The sequence below is a fragment of the Fukomys damarensis genome, unplaced genomic scaffold (assembly GCF_012274545.1).
Source record: "Fukomys damarensis isolate Sample0158 unplaced genomic scaffold, DMR_v1.0_HiC HiC_scaffold_23, whole genome shotgun sequence".
Taxonomy (NCBI): Eukaryota; Metazoa; Chordata; class Mammalia; order Rodentia; family Bathyergidae; genus Fukomys; species Fukomys damarensis.
This window is the reverse complement of record NW_022900935.1, coordinates 2,722,432-2,739,689: the sequence shown is the minus strand read 5'-3', so window position 1 is coordinate 2,739,689 and position 17,258 is coordinate 2,722,432. Positions and strand designations below refer to the sequence as shown.

Here is a 17,258-nt window from a genome sequence, read left to right as displayed (position 1 = left end):
TCCCTACCTTCCTCCGTTCCTTCCTCCCTTCCTTCCTTTCTTCCTTCCATTAGCCAGCACTGCCTGGATGCCAATCTCCGAGACCAACAAGACAGAGTCCCTACCCTCATGCAGGGTGCAGCTGAGTGGAGCTGCACCTACTAAACCTCTGCAGTGTAACCGTGTCTGGACATATATAAGTGCCAGGAAGAAAATTAAGCAGGGTAAGGGGGACAGAGTGAAGGCGACAGAACGGCAATTTAGATGGAAAGATCCAGAGGGGTCGGGACACTGAGGGGGAGACTCCAGGGAGATGGGAGCAATCATTCGAACACCAGAGGCAGAGGGTGCCAGGCAGAGGAGAGCAGACCCCAAGGCCCCGAGCCTGTGTTGTGCTGGGCAGTGCTTGCTAAAGCTGAGTGAGTCACACTCATTAGTATTAATTTTGTTACTGGTTACTAATGCATCAGTTTTATTTATTATCGATACGTGATCTGGGCCTGAAAGATGGGATCCGGGCTGCCCAGTCCTCAGCAAGCCCCCTGGATGCTCGCCCTCAGGCAGCGCCATCCCCCACAACCCACCCTGCTTCCCCTGATGGCAGCCCCTCCGTCAGGCCCAGGGCCCGCCCTCCCTTTGAAAGTGAGCGGGAAGTGACTATACTACTAATAGATGTATAAGTGTGGTTCCAGCGGGATGATGTTTGTCTTTACGGCATGCGATCATAAAATGTGCAGTTTCGTATTCTCATACGGAGGAAGAGTCCACAGAAGCAACAATGCTGGGGCCACAAAAGTCCCTAGCAGCACAACGCAATGGCCATTCTCAGGGTGCTGGGGTGGGGTCCACCAGATGCTTGGGCAGCCTCTGGACTTCACCGCTGCCCCCCAACTCCGCAGCCTGAGAGGCTGGTTCTCCTACCTGTTGAGCTGCTATGAGCTGCCCCGACGTCACCTCTGGCACCTGCAAGCCCCCCTGACGGACAGAGGCCCTACCCAGCCCTACCCATGACAGAGGGCTGGCTGCTCCCATTCCTACCCCACGCACAGCGGCTTCTCAGGGGCAGCGGCAGCCTCCGCGCCTTGGTGAGTCCCCCGCGCTTCTTCACCTTAAATGGAGAGAAGCAGTGGTTTAATATTAACATTTATTCACGTACTCAATTCTTTCCCTGTTAAATAATTTCTCAGCTGTCGGAGGCTTCTGAAGGCTAATTTAAAACAGGTGTCATGGTTATCTAACTTGTGCCCTCCGATTTTCAAAGAGAAGGGGTGGGGACAGGCACCCTGGGCTCACAGCCTGCAGCTGCTCCACCTGCCCCAGGCCTGGACAGCCCAGGCCCCCAGGGTGGGAGGAGAAGAATCTGATACCGAGGTGACTCTGGAAGGGCGGAGTGGAGGGAAGGGGTGCTGCTGAGAAAGAAGAGGAACAGGACTTTCGAGGTGGTCTGGAACAACCCACCCTCATAGAGGGATCACTCATGCTTTTACGGGATTTCGGACACGCCCGACACTGTGTGTATGAACTCACTGAGTACTTCACAGCCCCAGAGAGTGAGGCCCTGCAGGCCACCTGCCAAGCGACGGCTCTGCCAGTAGCACAGGATGAGCTCGATTGCAGACATTTGGCCAAAAGCTGGGTCTCCCTCTCGGCGGCAGAGAGAACTTCCCTAAGGTTCCATGTCCTCAGTTCTAAAATGGAGAATCATACAGCTTCATGGCAACAAAAGACTCAGAAGACCTGGGCAGGACCTGGCCACCTGCGTCTCTGGGCCGGCCTGGAGCGGTGTCAGGAGGGATGGGCGGAAGGCCGTCCCTGTTGCCATAGCACCCGATATGGGGCATACTCAGAGCATCCTCCCTCCCTCTCTTTTCTGGTCTGCTCTCCAACCTCCCTTCCCTTCCTTCCTGTCCGTTCTTTCCCGGCAACCTCACACTTCAAGGTTAGACCTCTTTCAGCTGATTGAAATCTAAGCCGTCACTTTGCACTGGCCAGCGAGTGTCCGCAGGACTGAACAAGCTGTCCGGCCGTGGCTGCTCTCCCATCGCACCAGCTGCAATCCTGGCATTTTGACTCTAAGGACTTCTCAGCCTTTTAAAGCCCCACCCCTTTGGATAAACTCTGCTCGGGGCCTCTCCATCTCTTCTGGGAGATCCAGATCTTCACTGTCTCTTCTCCTCCACCCACTGAGTACTGTCCCCACCCTCAGACACATTCCTAAGGCAGCAGAGTAGCAGGGCCGCCTTCGAGGGGCCATCTCCCAGACACACCCGCTCACCCTGTACCAAGCCATTGCTCTAGAGGGGCTGCCTGGCTGGGGTGGGGAGAGAGGACAAACCCTTCTCTCACCTCCTGGGCTCCACACACATTCCTGCAAATGAACGGAGCTTGTGGAGTTCAGACCACATCAACCAGTGTGCTTGTGTGCAGAGATGAGGCCACAGGGCAAGACAGCACCCAGCAGTGGGGGTGAGTGGGTCATCAAGGAAAGCAGGAAATCAGACAGTGACCTGTGTTTGTTTTATGCACATGTAAGAATCGAATGAACCAAGGACTATGAACCAAGGTATACACCTGTGTTGGTATACACACACACACACACACACACACACACACACACACACCTGGTTGTCACCCTGGGCACACACTCAGGGTCCTGTATGGTCTTTTTGGGGGCACAGGCAACACCTCTAGCCCTGGCCTCCTGCCCTGTGGCCCGGTCCCTTCATAAAATGCCCACTATTGGATCATTTTGACTTTGAATCCTCCAGCCCACCACAGTCCATGAATCTTGAGCTTGTGGAAGGGTCTGGCCCCAAAGTTCACTTATAAGTCAGTTTCTTGGATCAAGCAGTACAGCTCCCCAGACCCACACTTAATCAGCAGCCTTAATAAAGACAGCAATGGTGAGAGCAGAGGGTTGTGGGTGGCAGACCCTGGACAATGAGCACACAACTCGGCTTCCCCCAGCTAACAGGGGAGCAAAGACATCGCCCACCCCTAACCAGTGTAGAGCAGCTGAAGTCCCCTAAGTCCCTGGCGTGCAAGTGCTCAAGGAAGCCCAGTGTGACTCCTGGCGTCACAGCCAATGTTGTAGCTGCCCTGTGCTGTGGTCCCACAGTGGCCCCCAAGCCCCTCGATCCTCAGAGTGGCAGGTAAGGTTTCTGTGTATGTGTGGTCACCAATGACTAAGAAGCTATTCGTCTGGGGAACTGCACTGCACCAGAAATTCTCTGTGGGGACGCAGCCCTTCTCCCACCTCCCCCAGGATCAAGGGTGAGCCTGCCAGGCTTCCTCATGGGGACACAGTGGGCTGGGAGAAGGCAGGTAGGGGACACAGGTGCTCTTAAATGCCATTTACACCTCAACTCCTCACGTCAGGGGAGATCGGGACCTCTCCTTAGGGAACTGTCCCAAGGATCATCTGATCCAAGCCAAAAGGCATCATGCTTGTATTATGTTTTCTAACCATGATGACGATTCTGGGAATGGAAGTCATTTTTCAGAAAGCACTCAGGGATGAAAAGTTGGTGGCTTTGCTGCTCGTCTGATGGAGGCCAGATTAGATCCCAGAGTTCTTCACTTTTACCAAGATGTCTCCAGGTGTCTAAAATGGAAGCCCCAGTGTCTGATCACTCACTGTTACCTGTCTGTCAGCTAAGAGGCCTTCACCTTCCTGTTATCTGCCCAAGTGACCAGATCTGCTGTTTCTAAAGTAGCTCACCACTATAGCACCACATTGAAAACCCACACTGGTCCCACCCCGCAGTCACAGCCTAGTGCCTGGGAGCAGGAGCCCTGGTTCTTTACCAGGCTCACGGTTGTGTAGCATAGTTGAGGTCCTTGACATCTCTAAGCCTCACTCTGCAGGTTCAGAAGTTCTGCCCTGTCCAGGCCTTCCCGTCACAAGGCAGGGACCCAGTGAGGAGCCCACACCCAGCTGCAGCTCAAGGACTGGAAGAGCCCGGTCCCCCTCTACCCACTGGGGATGGCACATCTCTCCTGGGGCGGGGGCTGGGAATCAGCGTCAACTCCGCATTTTCATGGCGGTGTGATTACCAGGCACTTTCCTGGCACGCCAGCTCCTCCCCCTGGCCTGCTCCTGCTTCTCAGAGGTGGCTGCGTACAGCACAGCCTCCTTATCCTCTCTGTTTCTACCCACTGGCCTTGGCACAGGGGAGGCACCTTCCTGGAATGACAATTTGATGTGACCTCTGCTTGGGGGACCCCCCCCCTGGTTCTTCCAAGACACCGGTGGCCAAGCAGGAGACCATGGAGGATCCCGGCCCCCAGCCCTTCCCTTTAACCTTGGACATCTACACCCTGGGTCCTGCAGCGTCCCTGCTGCTCCTGTTCCTCCACAGCCAACTTCCTCTGTGTCCTGTGTCTTCCCACCCTCCATCCGCTGGGGCTCAGTGTCCACCTGGACTCTCCTCTGGTTGAGGTGGGGCAGGCAGCCTGCGATTCCTCCTAAAGTCCCCTCCGTCCCCCTCAGAGTCTGCCCTGTGTCACAGCAAGAAGGGTCTGTTCATGTCATGCACCCCCATCCCTCCAGACCGGAAGAGCCCAGGAGGGGAAGTGACTTGCTGGGGACACACGGCACATCTGTGGCAGAGCCAGGGGCAGAGCTCTGATTCCTGGGCTCTGCAAGCAGAGAGCCTCGCTCAGATGCTGAGAGGGGTCCCCCGGCTGGGTGTGCGTGCGTGTGCGTGTGTGTGTGTGCTTCAGGTGTGGAGCGTGTGGAGGAGGCTCTGTGCATCCCAGACCTGGCATGGCTGCTTCCTAAGTGTGTCAGTCAGTTTTCCGTGCCTGAGACAGAGCACCGGACACCCACACCTTACAGGAGGAGTGGCTCACTCTGGCTCTCACGGATGTCAGGGGTCTCAGTCCGCAGTCAGCTGTTCCGAGGCAGGAACATCACTTCAGGGCACAGTGCGGGAAGCTGCTCAACTCAAGCCAGGAAGCAAGTGGATAGGAAAACCCGAGAGACGGGAAGGGGCAAGGACAGGATCCACCCTTCAAACCCATGCCTCCAGTGCCCTACTTCCTCTCCCGACCCTGCCTCCGAATAGACCACTCAGCTTCAGTCTTGTCCACGGGTTAATCCACTAATGAGGCTGACACCGCTCTGGGCTCCACCTCCCGACATTGCTGCATTGAGGACCCAGCTCTCGGGCCGTCTTTGGGGGATACTTCATATTTAAACCCCAGCCCTAAGCGTGCAGCTTTGGGTTCATTTCTTGTCCTCTCTGGGACCCGGTTGCATCGTCTACTGATGGCCGTGCTGGGTCCTACCTCTGGGGACTGTGGTGACAAGAAGGACGCAGAAGACATTTGTACTGAGCTTCCCAGACCCAGAGCTGAGTGTTCGTGGCTCAGGGTGGGCCTCTCAGAAGCCAACCAAGACAAGGACTCCATGCATGTGCGCCAGTTCCCAGGAAGGGCTGTCCACACCGTGGGGAGCCGGACGTGAGGCGCTGCAAGTGACCCCTGGGGAAACGGAGTCATCTCTCGATGATGAGAAAGCAGCGGGGTCCTGGAGTCAGGAGAGAGCCTAAGGGAAGACAGTGGGAGTGAGCCGGACCAATCTGGTCACTCTGAAGTCAGGCAGGGAGGGAGATAGAGCAGAGCCCTGGAGCTGTCAGCGTCTGCTAGAGGATTAAGTGATTTTTGTAGAAGCAGGGACATGGGGCCGGACTCCTGGGCCTTCAAACTCAGATGCTTTCCCCACTTCAAAGGTCCCCCCTAGACATCAGCAGGAAGGGTGGTATTGAGGGACAGTTTGGGACAAGATGAAAGACAGAGGCCCATCCGTGCAGATGCTAAACACTGGTTACCAGGGGGCTCGGGACTCATGCACTTCCTCCCCAGAGCACTGCACGGGCTTGGGTACAAGCTCTCTGGTGACAAAACAGGACTAGAGTGGTTTAGATTCAGGGCCCCTCCACCCCTATGGCTGAGCAGCCTCCAGCACTGCTGCCAGAGGCTTCGCGGGATCCAGGAGCGGTGGGGAGGGGATTTTCAGGGCTGAGACTCCCGGGGTGTTCGCGTATGGAAGGCAATATTTTTATATTCAAATAAATCCTGATCGGACAAACCTTCATAATAGAATACTACATGGCAATAAAAAGGGACAAACTACCGATCCGTGTAAGAATATGGCTAAATATCGAAGGCATTTTGCCAAGTGAAAGACACCGGAACCCAGTGATACAAACTGGATGGCTGCATTTACACGAAGCTCTTGCAAAGGCCAAACTACAGGGCAGGAAAGCAGATCAGAGGACACAGGGCCTAGGGCAGGGGATAAAAGGCAAAGGAGATTGGGGGGTGGGGGATAACGGGCTTCCATATCTTGATGTGACTGTGCTTGTGTGGCTGTGCACATTTGTTAAAGCACAGCTGCGAGGCATCAGGAAGCGGCTTCCCCGTAAGAACCTGACCCACTGACCCCTGATCTTGGTCAGGGGGGCCCGGAGCTCCGCCTCCCGCCATGGAGTCTCCCTCAGCACGAACCCTACGGTGGGTACCGTGAGTGAGTGCGCATGTGCGAGAACCCTACTGTTATCGGCGCATGTGCGGGGTCAAGGACCCGCGGTGCCTCAGTTTGAGAATCAAATGTAATAACAATGGAAATAAAGTACATAGTAAATGTAACGCGCTTGAATCATCCTGAAACCACCCCTGCCCAATCCTGGAAGAATTATCTTCTATGAAATCAGTCCCTAGTGCCAAAATCTTGGCTTTTTTATGGCAGCCTGAGCTAAAACACCAACAACTGTGCTGGGGGGCTGTGAGACTACCATGAGATAATGCATACACATGTGCCTTGCTCCAGGAATAACCGGGGCTTAATAAACTTTAATTAATACAAGGTATTAGGTAGATGGCTCCAGTAATAGGCAGCCCCAACAGAAAACACAACTTGGGCTAAGCGATGTAAAAAATTATCTCACATTAGATGTTCCCGGCTGAGAGAATTCTAGGCCTGATTCATTCAGTCTCTCATCAAGGTCCCAAATCTCCTCTATCATTCTTCCCTGCCTTGCTCACTCTGTAAACCTAGTTCCTCCTCATAGCTGCAAAATGGATACTGTGGTTCCAGCAGTCAGCTACAGGCATAACCTTGACCAGAGAGGAAGAGGGAGTACTTCATCCTATGCGCTGCTTTAATCTTTCCCGGAAGCTCCCCTATGGACTTCCGCTTGTTGGACATAGGCGTGTCAGGTGCTCCTTTCCTCAACAAACAGTGGCAGAGAAAACAGAACAGCCAAGGCCGGCTTAGCCTTACACCAGTCACAACTCCTCCTTGGGGCTAGAGATGATGCTCCCTCCCAGGAGCTCCCTCTCTGGCTTGGCTCTTTGACCATGGGTTGATTCCCATGGGCCTGGGGTGGGTCTGGAAAAGAGAGGGTCTTCAGGGTCTCAGATTCACCAACTCCTCATGCTCCAGGCGGACGCTCTACGACTCAGACCTCAGGGTCGTCTTGTGCCCCGGCTTTGTCTCCCAGGCCCTCCCTTCCCCTTGCCGCCTCTGTACCTCTCTGGATCTTGTTCATGCGGTGCCACCTGCCTGGACCCCTCCCCGGGTCCCTGCATCCCCCTATGTGGCCTCCTGAACCCTTCCTGACAACACCAAACTGGTCCGACTTCTCCCCTCTTAGAATGCAAGAGCACTGTAGACCCAGGAAGGAGCCCCATATCTGAGCCAGTGAGCGCTTGGAGGTGCCAGAGCGTGTGGCCAGGAAAGGGAGCTGAGATTTCCCCAGCCTTCCTAAGGACCTATAGAGCCAGTGGTCTCAGTCATGGGTTCCAGTCAGGCAGTCCAGGCTCAAATTCTGACTCTGACAATTGCTGCTGTGCAGCCTTGAGCAAGTGAGTCAACCTTTCTGTTTCACCCTTTCCATCTGTAAAATTAGGATGATAACAGCACCTAAGCCCATAGGATAGGTACAAGGCTTATGTAAATTTATTTTTCAGAGTAAAGGACGTATAATAAAATAAATTAAGGAGAAGACATTTAATATAGGTAGTTTTACCTCTGGAATCAGATTATCAGGAAGTGAGATTCAGAACCTTTTATTTTTAGGTCTCATCCCATAGGGACTTTCTCAGCCAGCCAGCAAGGCATTTGGGAGTCACTGATATGCCTCCTTACCACCCTGGATTCTAGCATCCCCACTCAGAAAGTCTGCCTTTCACCAAGAGTAAACAAACCCTTTCCTCAGCTCGATACCAGGTGGCCGTGGACCTATCTATCCCTCTACCGCACCTCCTCTCTGGCCCTGCCCATAGCACCCTTCAGTCCCAGCGTGGGACCCCAGGCACCTGCCCATCCCCTCCAGTGCACATCTCTGCCTTCCCCTCCATTACCGAAGCTCCTACTTCCTGGGTACCGGCTGCGTGCTGGGTGGGGGACAGAGCCTGGGTCTGACGGCAGACTCGCGGGTCCTAAGGCTGCGTCCTCAGCCACGATGGGTCCCTCACTGCTCCCTCTGACTGCTTCCCTCCTCGCCCTCTGGTGAGTGCCACCCTCACCGGGAAAGCGGCTCAGCTGTGTGCCCCAAGCACCCACAAGCTCTTCAGCACCGGGAAGCCCACTTACAGCCCGTCCCCAGGACTCTGCGCTCTCTGCCAAAGTGAGCACAAGGACTCTGGGGTACGAAAAGCTCGTCCTGCCCAGCAGACACACAGCAACTGCCCCAGCATCCCTTCCTGCTAATCGGGCACACGGAACTGTCACGGAGACCACCCCATCCCCAGGGGCTCTGACCACAACAAAGACGCCCCTACCACAGCCACCTGTGCCACTGTCCTCACACCAGCTGCAGGTAGCACAGGGGGCGTTGATCTCCCTGACATTTTAGACAACACAGAATTTTCCCTTGAGCCCTTGGGCTGCCTCGGTGACTGGGAGGAGTCGGACGCCCAGTACAATGGACGGCTCCTCTGTGGGCGCTGGACGAAGGGGCTTAGAGGAAAAGGAAGAGGAAGGATCACCTGTGCATTGTCACCCTAGGCAGGAGGGATCTCCCCAGGTGACACTGCACGGCGCCCTGATCTCTCTAACCTGTACCCCAACCCAGGCCGGGCCCCCAGAAGCCAGTGGGGACCTGAGTGCGGGGAGGGGGCTGCTGAGGAGCCATGGCGGTCCTCCCTGGTCCTGAGCCCTCTGCAAGGGCAGACGGTGAGGACTGCCGAGTACACACCAATTCCCTGCAGTCATTGAGCTCATTAAATATTAACATTGTCTGTTTGCCGACTGCGGGCTCCTGTGCGAGTGTCACGCCTCCACACTCCAGTCCCTCACCCTCCTGTGTAAACCTAGCATGATTCGCCTGGCTGTCTGGAGCCACCAGCGGCCACCAGCTCCTACCCCAGCCATCCCAGAGCCTGGGCACAGGGGTGGATTCAAATTCCAGCCCTGTCACTTACAAGCTGGGGCCCTTGGACACGTTCCTGGGTTTCCCGGGCCTAGACGGGCAGAAGCACCTTTACGGCAGGGTCGTTCCAGGATCTGATGGGATCCCGTGTGAAAAAGATCAGCTAGGTCGGTTATGGGAGGCGGTGCTATCTTTCCTCCTCTATCGCCCGCCCCTGTGGAGTCCAGCCTCACAGGCGATGGAGGAAAAGGATGAGTGAGTGAAGGAAGTGGGCAGGGAATAAGTAATGGGGCCCCCAGGTGCCAGGCTATGGTGACAACCTGGGACCCAGTGGTCCAGCTTCAAACCGGTCTCCCATCCTTGGGGCGCCGATGGTGCAGGGTGCCGTGTGGGGTCTGCACACCGAGCCGTGCGATGCTCATACACAGCGCTTCCTAGTGATGCATCAACACCTGTGCCTGACGATGGGTGAGTCCCTACGCTGCCTGGCATCAGCCATAAAAGCCTCCATACACCACCCCGCACGCCCTTCCCGGGCAGTTTTAAGAATGAGAAGTGCCTTAATGGCGGTGTTTAAGGGTTATGATCTGTAAGCTAACGGCCCGGTGCTCTCTGTGGCGGGCAGCGATGTGGAGGGGGCCCTGGCAGCAGCGGCCGAGACCCTGCCTGGACATCAGCAGCTTCGCTCTCTTCTCCTGGGAGGCAGCAGGGAGCGCTGGCCCAGGGCTCCAGGTCCCAAGCAGCCCCTGGGGCGTTTTCCAGGCCATGACGCTAAGCTGGTTGGTCGCCTTCCACGGATGGGCGTGCTGTTCCTGCGGGACACACAATCCAGGGGTTGTTGGGGCCCAGAGCGGGGAAGGGAATGCTACACGGCCTGGGGGTGTGGAGAGCTGGCCCTGGGAGATGAGGAAGCAGCCACACATTCCAGGATGGCCCTCCAGGGTCACTGTCCTGCAGCGGGGAGCACAGAGCGTGTTGGCGTGGGGAGGACAGGGTCCGGTCCTGTTATAGCTGGGGTGGGGTACAGGGGACGCCTGGCATTGCCCCTGCCCCGCAGATCGTGAAGGTTGGGGTCCCAGGTGAGGCTGCAGCTGCGGTGGAAAGGAAGGTCCCTTTCCCACTAGGGAGCAGTGCAGGCACACAGGACGCCGCGGGGGCCCAGAGCCCTTCCACCGAGCTCACACTCAGCAGGCTGAGACCCTTTCCACTACACAGGCTTCTGCACCTGTCCCCTGACTTGACTTTGGGCAGCCGTTTCCCTCTCCAGTCTCTTCCCTCCTCTGTGCCAAAGGCCAGCAACATCTGTCTCCCTGAGTTGCTCTTCCTCGGCTGGTCTCACCCTCTGGCTGGTGTCTTTGGGAACCTGTGTTCCTACCTGGGTACTCGCTCCCCACCCCTCAGCCATCACAGCAAATGTGCTGTCTCCCCGCAAGGTTGCCTCAGCCTGGAAGCCTGCGATTGGCCCTCAGTCCCCATGGGTACCGAGGGGTCCCTTGGACTCCACCTGCCTTTTCCTGTGGCCATTCGCTTGGCAAGCAGTGCAGTGTGGTTATCGGGCTCCACCAAACATGCGTACGACCTGCTTGCTCGGGCAAAGGCCATTCCTGATTCCCTGGCAGTGTCCCTACACCACCTCCCACTGCCAAATGGGGGCAGAAGGGGACGCCTTCCCCTTTGATGAAGGTGGCCCATGGTTTCCACCTGAATACCTGTTGCTCCCCAGCCATGCCCCTACACCTGTAGAAATCTGCACTCACTCCACTGAGCTGAGGGCCTGCACATCGGTGAATCTGCCATCTTCCTAACTTGGACTTCGCAGGACAGTGGGGCCTGGCCCAAGCATTTCAGCTGCAGGTCCAGATGTGAACAGACACATGCACACGCCCAGCTCTATGGCGCCCCTGCCCTCGCGCCCTCTGTGTCCTTGGTGCTTCTCAAATCTGGGCTGTCCTTCATAGAGACAGTTTCAATGGCCACAGCATACTGGGCCCCTCTGGTGGGCCAGATGAGGGCTACAGGCTTTATAGATACCACCTCACTCTATAATCCTTGCAGCCCTGCGGCAGGTTATTATTAGCACCAGTTACAGAGACGCAGCTCTGAAACCCCGGATCCAGTGACTCGCCCAAGGTCACCCTGCATTTGTACATCATATCCAGACTTCAGGTCGAAGTCCAACACACCCTCTCCTCTGGGCCCAGTTGTCTCAGAAGACAAACGACTTCTGAGACGGGTCCGATTTCAGATATTCAAAGTCAGGGATGTGGGAGAGCTAGACTGCATAGTGATTAAAAGGAAATACTCCAAGTTTAAGGAAAAAAGAAAAGTGGCTCTGTCATGGGCTGAATTGTGTTCCCCCAATTCTTAGGTTGAATACCTCAGAATGTGACCGTGTTTGAAAATAGGGCCCTCAGAGAGATGATTAAGTTAAAATGAGTCCATTAGGGTTGGCCCCCATCCAATTTGACTGGTGTCCTTGTAAGAAGAGAAAATGTGCACACACAAAAGAGACACCAGGCACAGGGGAAACCACACCTGCCAGCGCCTGGATCTTGGGTTGCCAGCCAACAGCACTGTGAGAAAATGCATTTCTGCTGCTTAAGCCATCTCACTGAAGGTATTTGTTGTGGCCCTGGGAAACGAGTGCAGACTCCTACTGCAAACAACAGCCTTCATGTGCAAAAAGCTCCTAGGGGGAAAAAAAAAGCTCCTGGAAATCAGTAAGAACCAAAGACCAGAAATGCACCAGTGACGACTGTGGGCAATGAGGAAAGATATTCACAGAAGAAGAAATACAAGTGGCTCACAGACCAAGGAGAAGGTGCCCACACTCATGCGTCCAAAATTAGTCTTGAGGGCTTGGGATTTAGCTCAGTGGGAGGGTGGGAAGGAAAGAAAAAGACAGGGAGAAGAGCAGAAGGAAGGCAGGAAGGCTGGTAAGAAGGCAAGAAAGAAGGAAGAAAGGCACGTGTGCTGCGCAGTCTGAGCGGGTTAGTGTCCCATGACAGGAGCCAAACAGCTGAGACGATCAAGTCAGAAAAGGGGCAGGTTTCTCACGGTGCACAGCTCCGGAGGACTCGGCCTGAGAATTGGCCCGTTGATTTGGGACCCGTGGAGAGGGAGCATCAAGGAAGAGCCCGCGGCAGAAGAAACTTCACTTTGTGGCAGGATGCAGAAGAGCAGCAGAGACTGGGGCCTTAGAACCCCCTGAAGGTTGTGTCCCAGGGCCTCCCGCTAGGCCCAGGCTCCCAGTGGTCCCATCTCCTCCCTCCTGGGAGCACCGCCAGCTGGGCCCCAACCCTCAGGGCTGGGCCTTGGGGCCCCTTATCCAGACCACAGCGAGGCAGGGTGTAGAGTGAGATGGGGAAACAGCTGTGGGACAAGAATTGAGAAACCAGACGGCGCCAGGGTGACTGCCTCAGTAATCAGAAGCCCAATAGATAAAGGCCACCCGGTCTCCCAAGACCCCCAGGAGCGCACAAACTCAACCTCGCAGGACCCTGGCCTATGGCCAGCCTCATATGCATTGAGGCTTTGACCTCCTCCCTCCGCTGTGGGACTGGACGCCAAGGCACTTCCTCTAAAACTTCTGCTCCAAGCACTCTCCTCCCCTCTGGATGAGTCGGCCAAGTCGGGTGACCCTGCGGCCGCGACTCCTTGCAGTTCCCAGCAACAGACCCTCCACGACCCCGGGACCTTATGAGACCCAGTACCTGGCCCCCTGGGTCCCCACGCTCTTCTCACTGGCCAGCTCACCCTTCGGGGTGAACTTTCACTTTTAATAAATCTCACTCTTGCTACTCAAGAGTGTCCCACTCAATTCCCTGTTCAGGGCACCAAAGGCCTGGAAACAACTCCCCTGTAAACCCCTATCCGGTAATAACAGCAGTCAGCCAAACCTGAATTGAAATCATGACTCTGCCACTGTTAGTCTGCAGCTTGGGGCAAGTCCTTCGCCTTGTCTGTGCCTCAGTTTCCCCCGCCGTAAAAAAGGAGCAGAACCGCCCTGCCTGCTGCACAGACGGCTCTTTACTGTTCCCCTCTCATCACCACCGTGCCCCTGGGTCCAGCAGTTTGGTTGTTCCAGTGCTCGATTCTTTACTTCTCTTCATGTTCTTAGCTTGTTTTCAGTCAAGTGAGTCACCGAGTCAGGAACTGAATTGGATTGGATATAAGTGACAGCTTATCACAATACACTGCTTTTCACATTAGTAACTTTTCGGGACTTGGAAAACACCCACTGCTGAGTTTTGGTTCGGAAGTTATGAGCCCCTTGCAAGACTGGCGGGAGCTCCCGTTCCTTCCGCAGGGGCCCTGGGCAGCTGGGTGGCTGCCCTCCTCCCACCCCAAAGCCGGCGGTGCCAATGCTGCTGCGGGGCAGCTGGCAACGTGCAGCTGGTACTAGAAGCCAGAGCGGGCAGAAAGCTGAGCTTATCCCAGGAGCGCTCTCTCCTGCTCCTGGGGAGGCCAAGGCCAAAGTGCCTGAACCTGTGCAGGCCCGGCCAGCGCCCTGGCGAGCTGCCCACCCCTGAGCCCACGCCCCTGGTTCCCGGAAGGGAGCCCCACCCAGTGCCGAGGGACCAAGGTGCAGATGCAGACCCAACTCCTCGCCCTGCGCTCTCGCCCATCTCCCCTGCAAGCACCCTGCACTGTCCAGCGTGACACCCACATTGTTACCAGACACGCTGTTCCCTCAGCGCCTCCCCTGTGCCTGGCGCCTTGGGCTTACTCGGTTTGGCACCAGTCCCCCAGGTCCTTGTCTGGCTCAGAAGCGAGTGAAGCTGACTCGTCCAGGGCCAGGGTGGGGAACGAACAGAACCCAGGCTGGAGCACAAGCACTCTGACCTCAGAACCCTGCACCTGACCTCCGGGTCCATGACCCCGGCCCCACAGTGAACCCCTCAGCTTGGAAGTCCCCCAGGGTGACTCTCCCAAGCCTCCTGTGTTCAAGTCTTGCATAAACAACTTGGATTCGTCCTCCCTGGCCCCTAATTCCCAGGCCCCATGACACCATCACCCTCTCCCCGAGCCCTCATCATCCTGGATTTCACAGAACATGGTCCTGTGCCCTCGAGTCCAAAGGCTCCTCTGGGCCTCAGCCTCTGCCCTTCAGGACCCTGCTTTCTGTCACAGGCCCCCACTGGTGGCTCCTTCCCTTTGGCCTGGCCTCCCCTTGGCTTGCCAGAGTCCCTAACAAAGGGTAGGGAAACAGATGCTTACTGTATTCCGGGTCCTATGCTGTGCCCCCCTAATAAACAAAAGCCCCAGGAGGAGGGTTTGATGATCCTCTTTCACAGATGACAAAACCGAGGCTCAGAGAGGCTAAGGGAACATGTCTGGGGTCACACAGCACCCAGAGGGAAAGCTGGGATTCGAATCGCCTCATCCAAGGGATGTGGAAGCCTCTGTGCCTTTGCCCTGTGCAGTGATTGCTTAATAAATATTTGCCCTCATCCCGCTGCCACGTGGGACGGCTCAGTGTGGAGAAGAAGCACATCTGACTGGCATCTGCTTTCCTTTTAACAAAGGCTCTCATAGCTCCGCTCCCCTTCGAGAGCTCTGCAGGCCGCCTGGCCAGGGCATCCTGGGCTCCTTTGTCCTCCTGTCCCCGCCAAGGCCTGGCTGGCAAAGTGAGCAGCTGCTTTGGCTCTGCCTGATGAGCCGGGGACATGGGCTCAGAGAAGGGCGGAGAAGGCTCCTGGTGGCTGGACTCAGAGTTGGGAGCACAGCAGGTACCCGGAGGACCAAGGAGAGCACAGCGTTGGGTGGGCATCCGTGCCATCTGTGCAGAGAGGAACTCTGCCCTGCTGGTTGTCCTTGCTCAGTGCAGGCAGGTGGCAAGAGGCCCAGGGGGCTGTGGGTGCAGGAAGGTGGGTGGGTGGGGCGAGCAGAGACGAGGTAAGGGCTCTTTCCTTCTCTGGATGGCTGGGATGGAGCCTCCGGGAGTTCAGGTGGAGACCCAGAGGCCACACCATCCTGGAGGCTCCCCGTCCCTGGCAGTGCCTCTGCTCTGCAGCTGCCCCTGCACCCCAGTCCTTTCCTGGAGACCCCAGCTTACATCCTCTACCCATTCACCTGGCCCAGCCTACTCCCAGAAGAACCACGGTACCCTCCCAACCTCCTACCACACACCTCTCGGACCCAGTGTCCCGGCCACATCTGCCCAGAGTGCCACAGTCCAGGGAGCCCGGTGCAGTGCTCAACGCTGCACAGAAGAGTGCCTGTTTGGGGACGCTGGACAGGGAAGCCACTGGCCCAGCTCCTGGGTTAGTGCCTGGGGGCTGCTACAGAGTGTCTGGGTCACGAGCATGGAGCCCCGTCTGAGGGTCAGTGCTTTCTACGCTGGGCAGTTCAAGCAGGCGCCACAGACCCCAGTGCACCCTAAATAAGCACTGGCTTAGAGCAGCGGTACACAAGGCCTGAAAGGTTAAGCTCAGGTGCACCTTGCGTCAAACACCAGAGTTGCTTACCTGGAGGCCAGGCCTTGTCCCTGAACCCTACAGCAATGATTTCTGCCATCTGTGGAATATCTGCTAGGTGCCGGGCACTGGGTCTAGAGTTCCCCGTGGCTCCCTTCTGCTACCCTGCTCTGGAACCTTAGCATGGAGACCCTCGGCAGGCAGATCCAGGCTAGGCCTGCCACATAAAGCTCATTCTTGCCTTGAAATGTCTCAGGTGACAGGGATGTGTTGGGGCCCAGGCCCAAGGTCAGCACGGGCCTGCTTGATGGGCCCTGTGAAGACAGGGTAAGCAGAGACTGAGCACGGGGCATGGTCTGGGAAGAGGCGCCACGGAGCAGAGCCCTGAAGGATGGGTGGGGCGGGCTGTCCTCAGCACCCTCTCCTTCTGGGTCCACCCATCTGCCCCTGTCCAGGGACCCCACGCCATTTCTCCCCAGCTCCCCCCAAAGCTATGTGACTTCCCCCTCCTCTGAAAACTGCACCCTATCTGCACAGTCTGCTCACTTCCCTGCACTCAGAGGAGAACCTGGGGCGCGGAGAGGAGATGGACTGGCCCAGGGCTGAGCTGCCAGGAACACTGGGAATTAGAACAGGAGCCCCCGACTGAGGGCAGAGAGATCACCAGCTTGACCCTAGAGCAAGGGCGGTCAGGAAAGGTTTGCTGAGGTGCTGCTGCCCTGGAGGAGGAGGTCAGCAGCGGCCCCCAGGCCAGGTGGGTGGGTGGACATCCTGTCAGGAAGATATTAACAAGCTGTCCATCCAATTAGGAGCCAGTAATTAAAATTCATCTCCCTTCCTATCGCACAGTATTAAACCACAAACTCTTCATTATCTGCCTCTTACCTCGCTGATTTGCATAAACGGGAAGAAACACTTAACAGCAGCAACACTAATTAGTGCCTGGGGCGCAGCATGGCTGGGTGGTCCGCCTTGCAGCTTCTGCCCAGGTGGAAGGTGGGTCCTGAGCGGGGCACAGACAGTCAGGGCAGCCACGGGCAAGAGGTCCTAGAGCGGTGGCAGGGTAGAGGTGCTGAGGGACAGCAGGCCCAGCTCCCAGTGCCAAGGAGGAGGTGCCGCGCTTGCCCTTAGGGGAAGCATCCCAGTCTGCAGAGGGAGGAACGCCCCCTGCAGTGAGATCCAGCCAGCCTGATGGAGAGCCACGGGCCCACTGGAGGGTCCCAGGCTGGGTCGGACCAGGGAGACAGCCTCACCCGGGAGCTCCATCTAACGAAGGGACCATCCCACGAAGTGGAAAAACACTGCAGCTACCAGAGCTGGGCAAACCGAATTTGTGACTCCCAAGAAAGTTAGTTCACCTCTCCTAACTGCAATTTCCTCACGTGCAAAACATGCACTTAGCTTTCCATTAACAGCTGCAGCGGGAGGGAAGAGAAGTGGACCCTGGGGCACAGAGAGGACTGAATCTTCTGCCTGGATC

General features: G+C 56.6%; 1 protein-coding gene across 2 annotated transcripts in view; it reads right to left on the bottom strand.

Annotated features, from left to right (window-relative positions):
* The window catches only part of Igsf21 (immunoglobin superfamily member 21), a 210,529-nt gene that overhangs the window by 156,913 nt on the left and 36,358 nt on the right, over positions 1-17,258 (bottom strand). Inside the window, exon 1 of one of the 2 annotated variants that reach the window (XM_033767970.1) lies at positions 985-1,003. The exons of the other annotated variant lie outside the window; for it this stretch is intronic. Within the exon in view, the coding sequence (XP_033623861.1) occupies positions 985-988 (4 nt within the window). The 5' untranslated portion in view covers positions 989-1,003. Of the gene's footprint in view, positions 1-984; positions 1,004-17,258 lie in introns of those variants that run through there. 2 annotated transcript variants of the gene reach the window in all.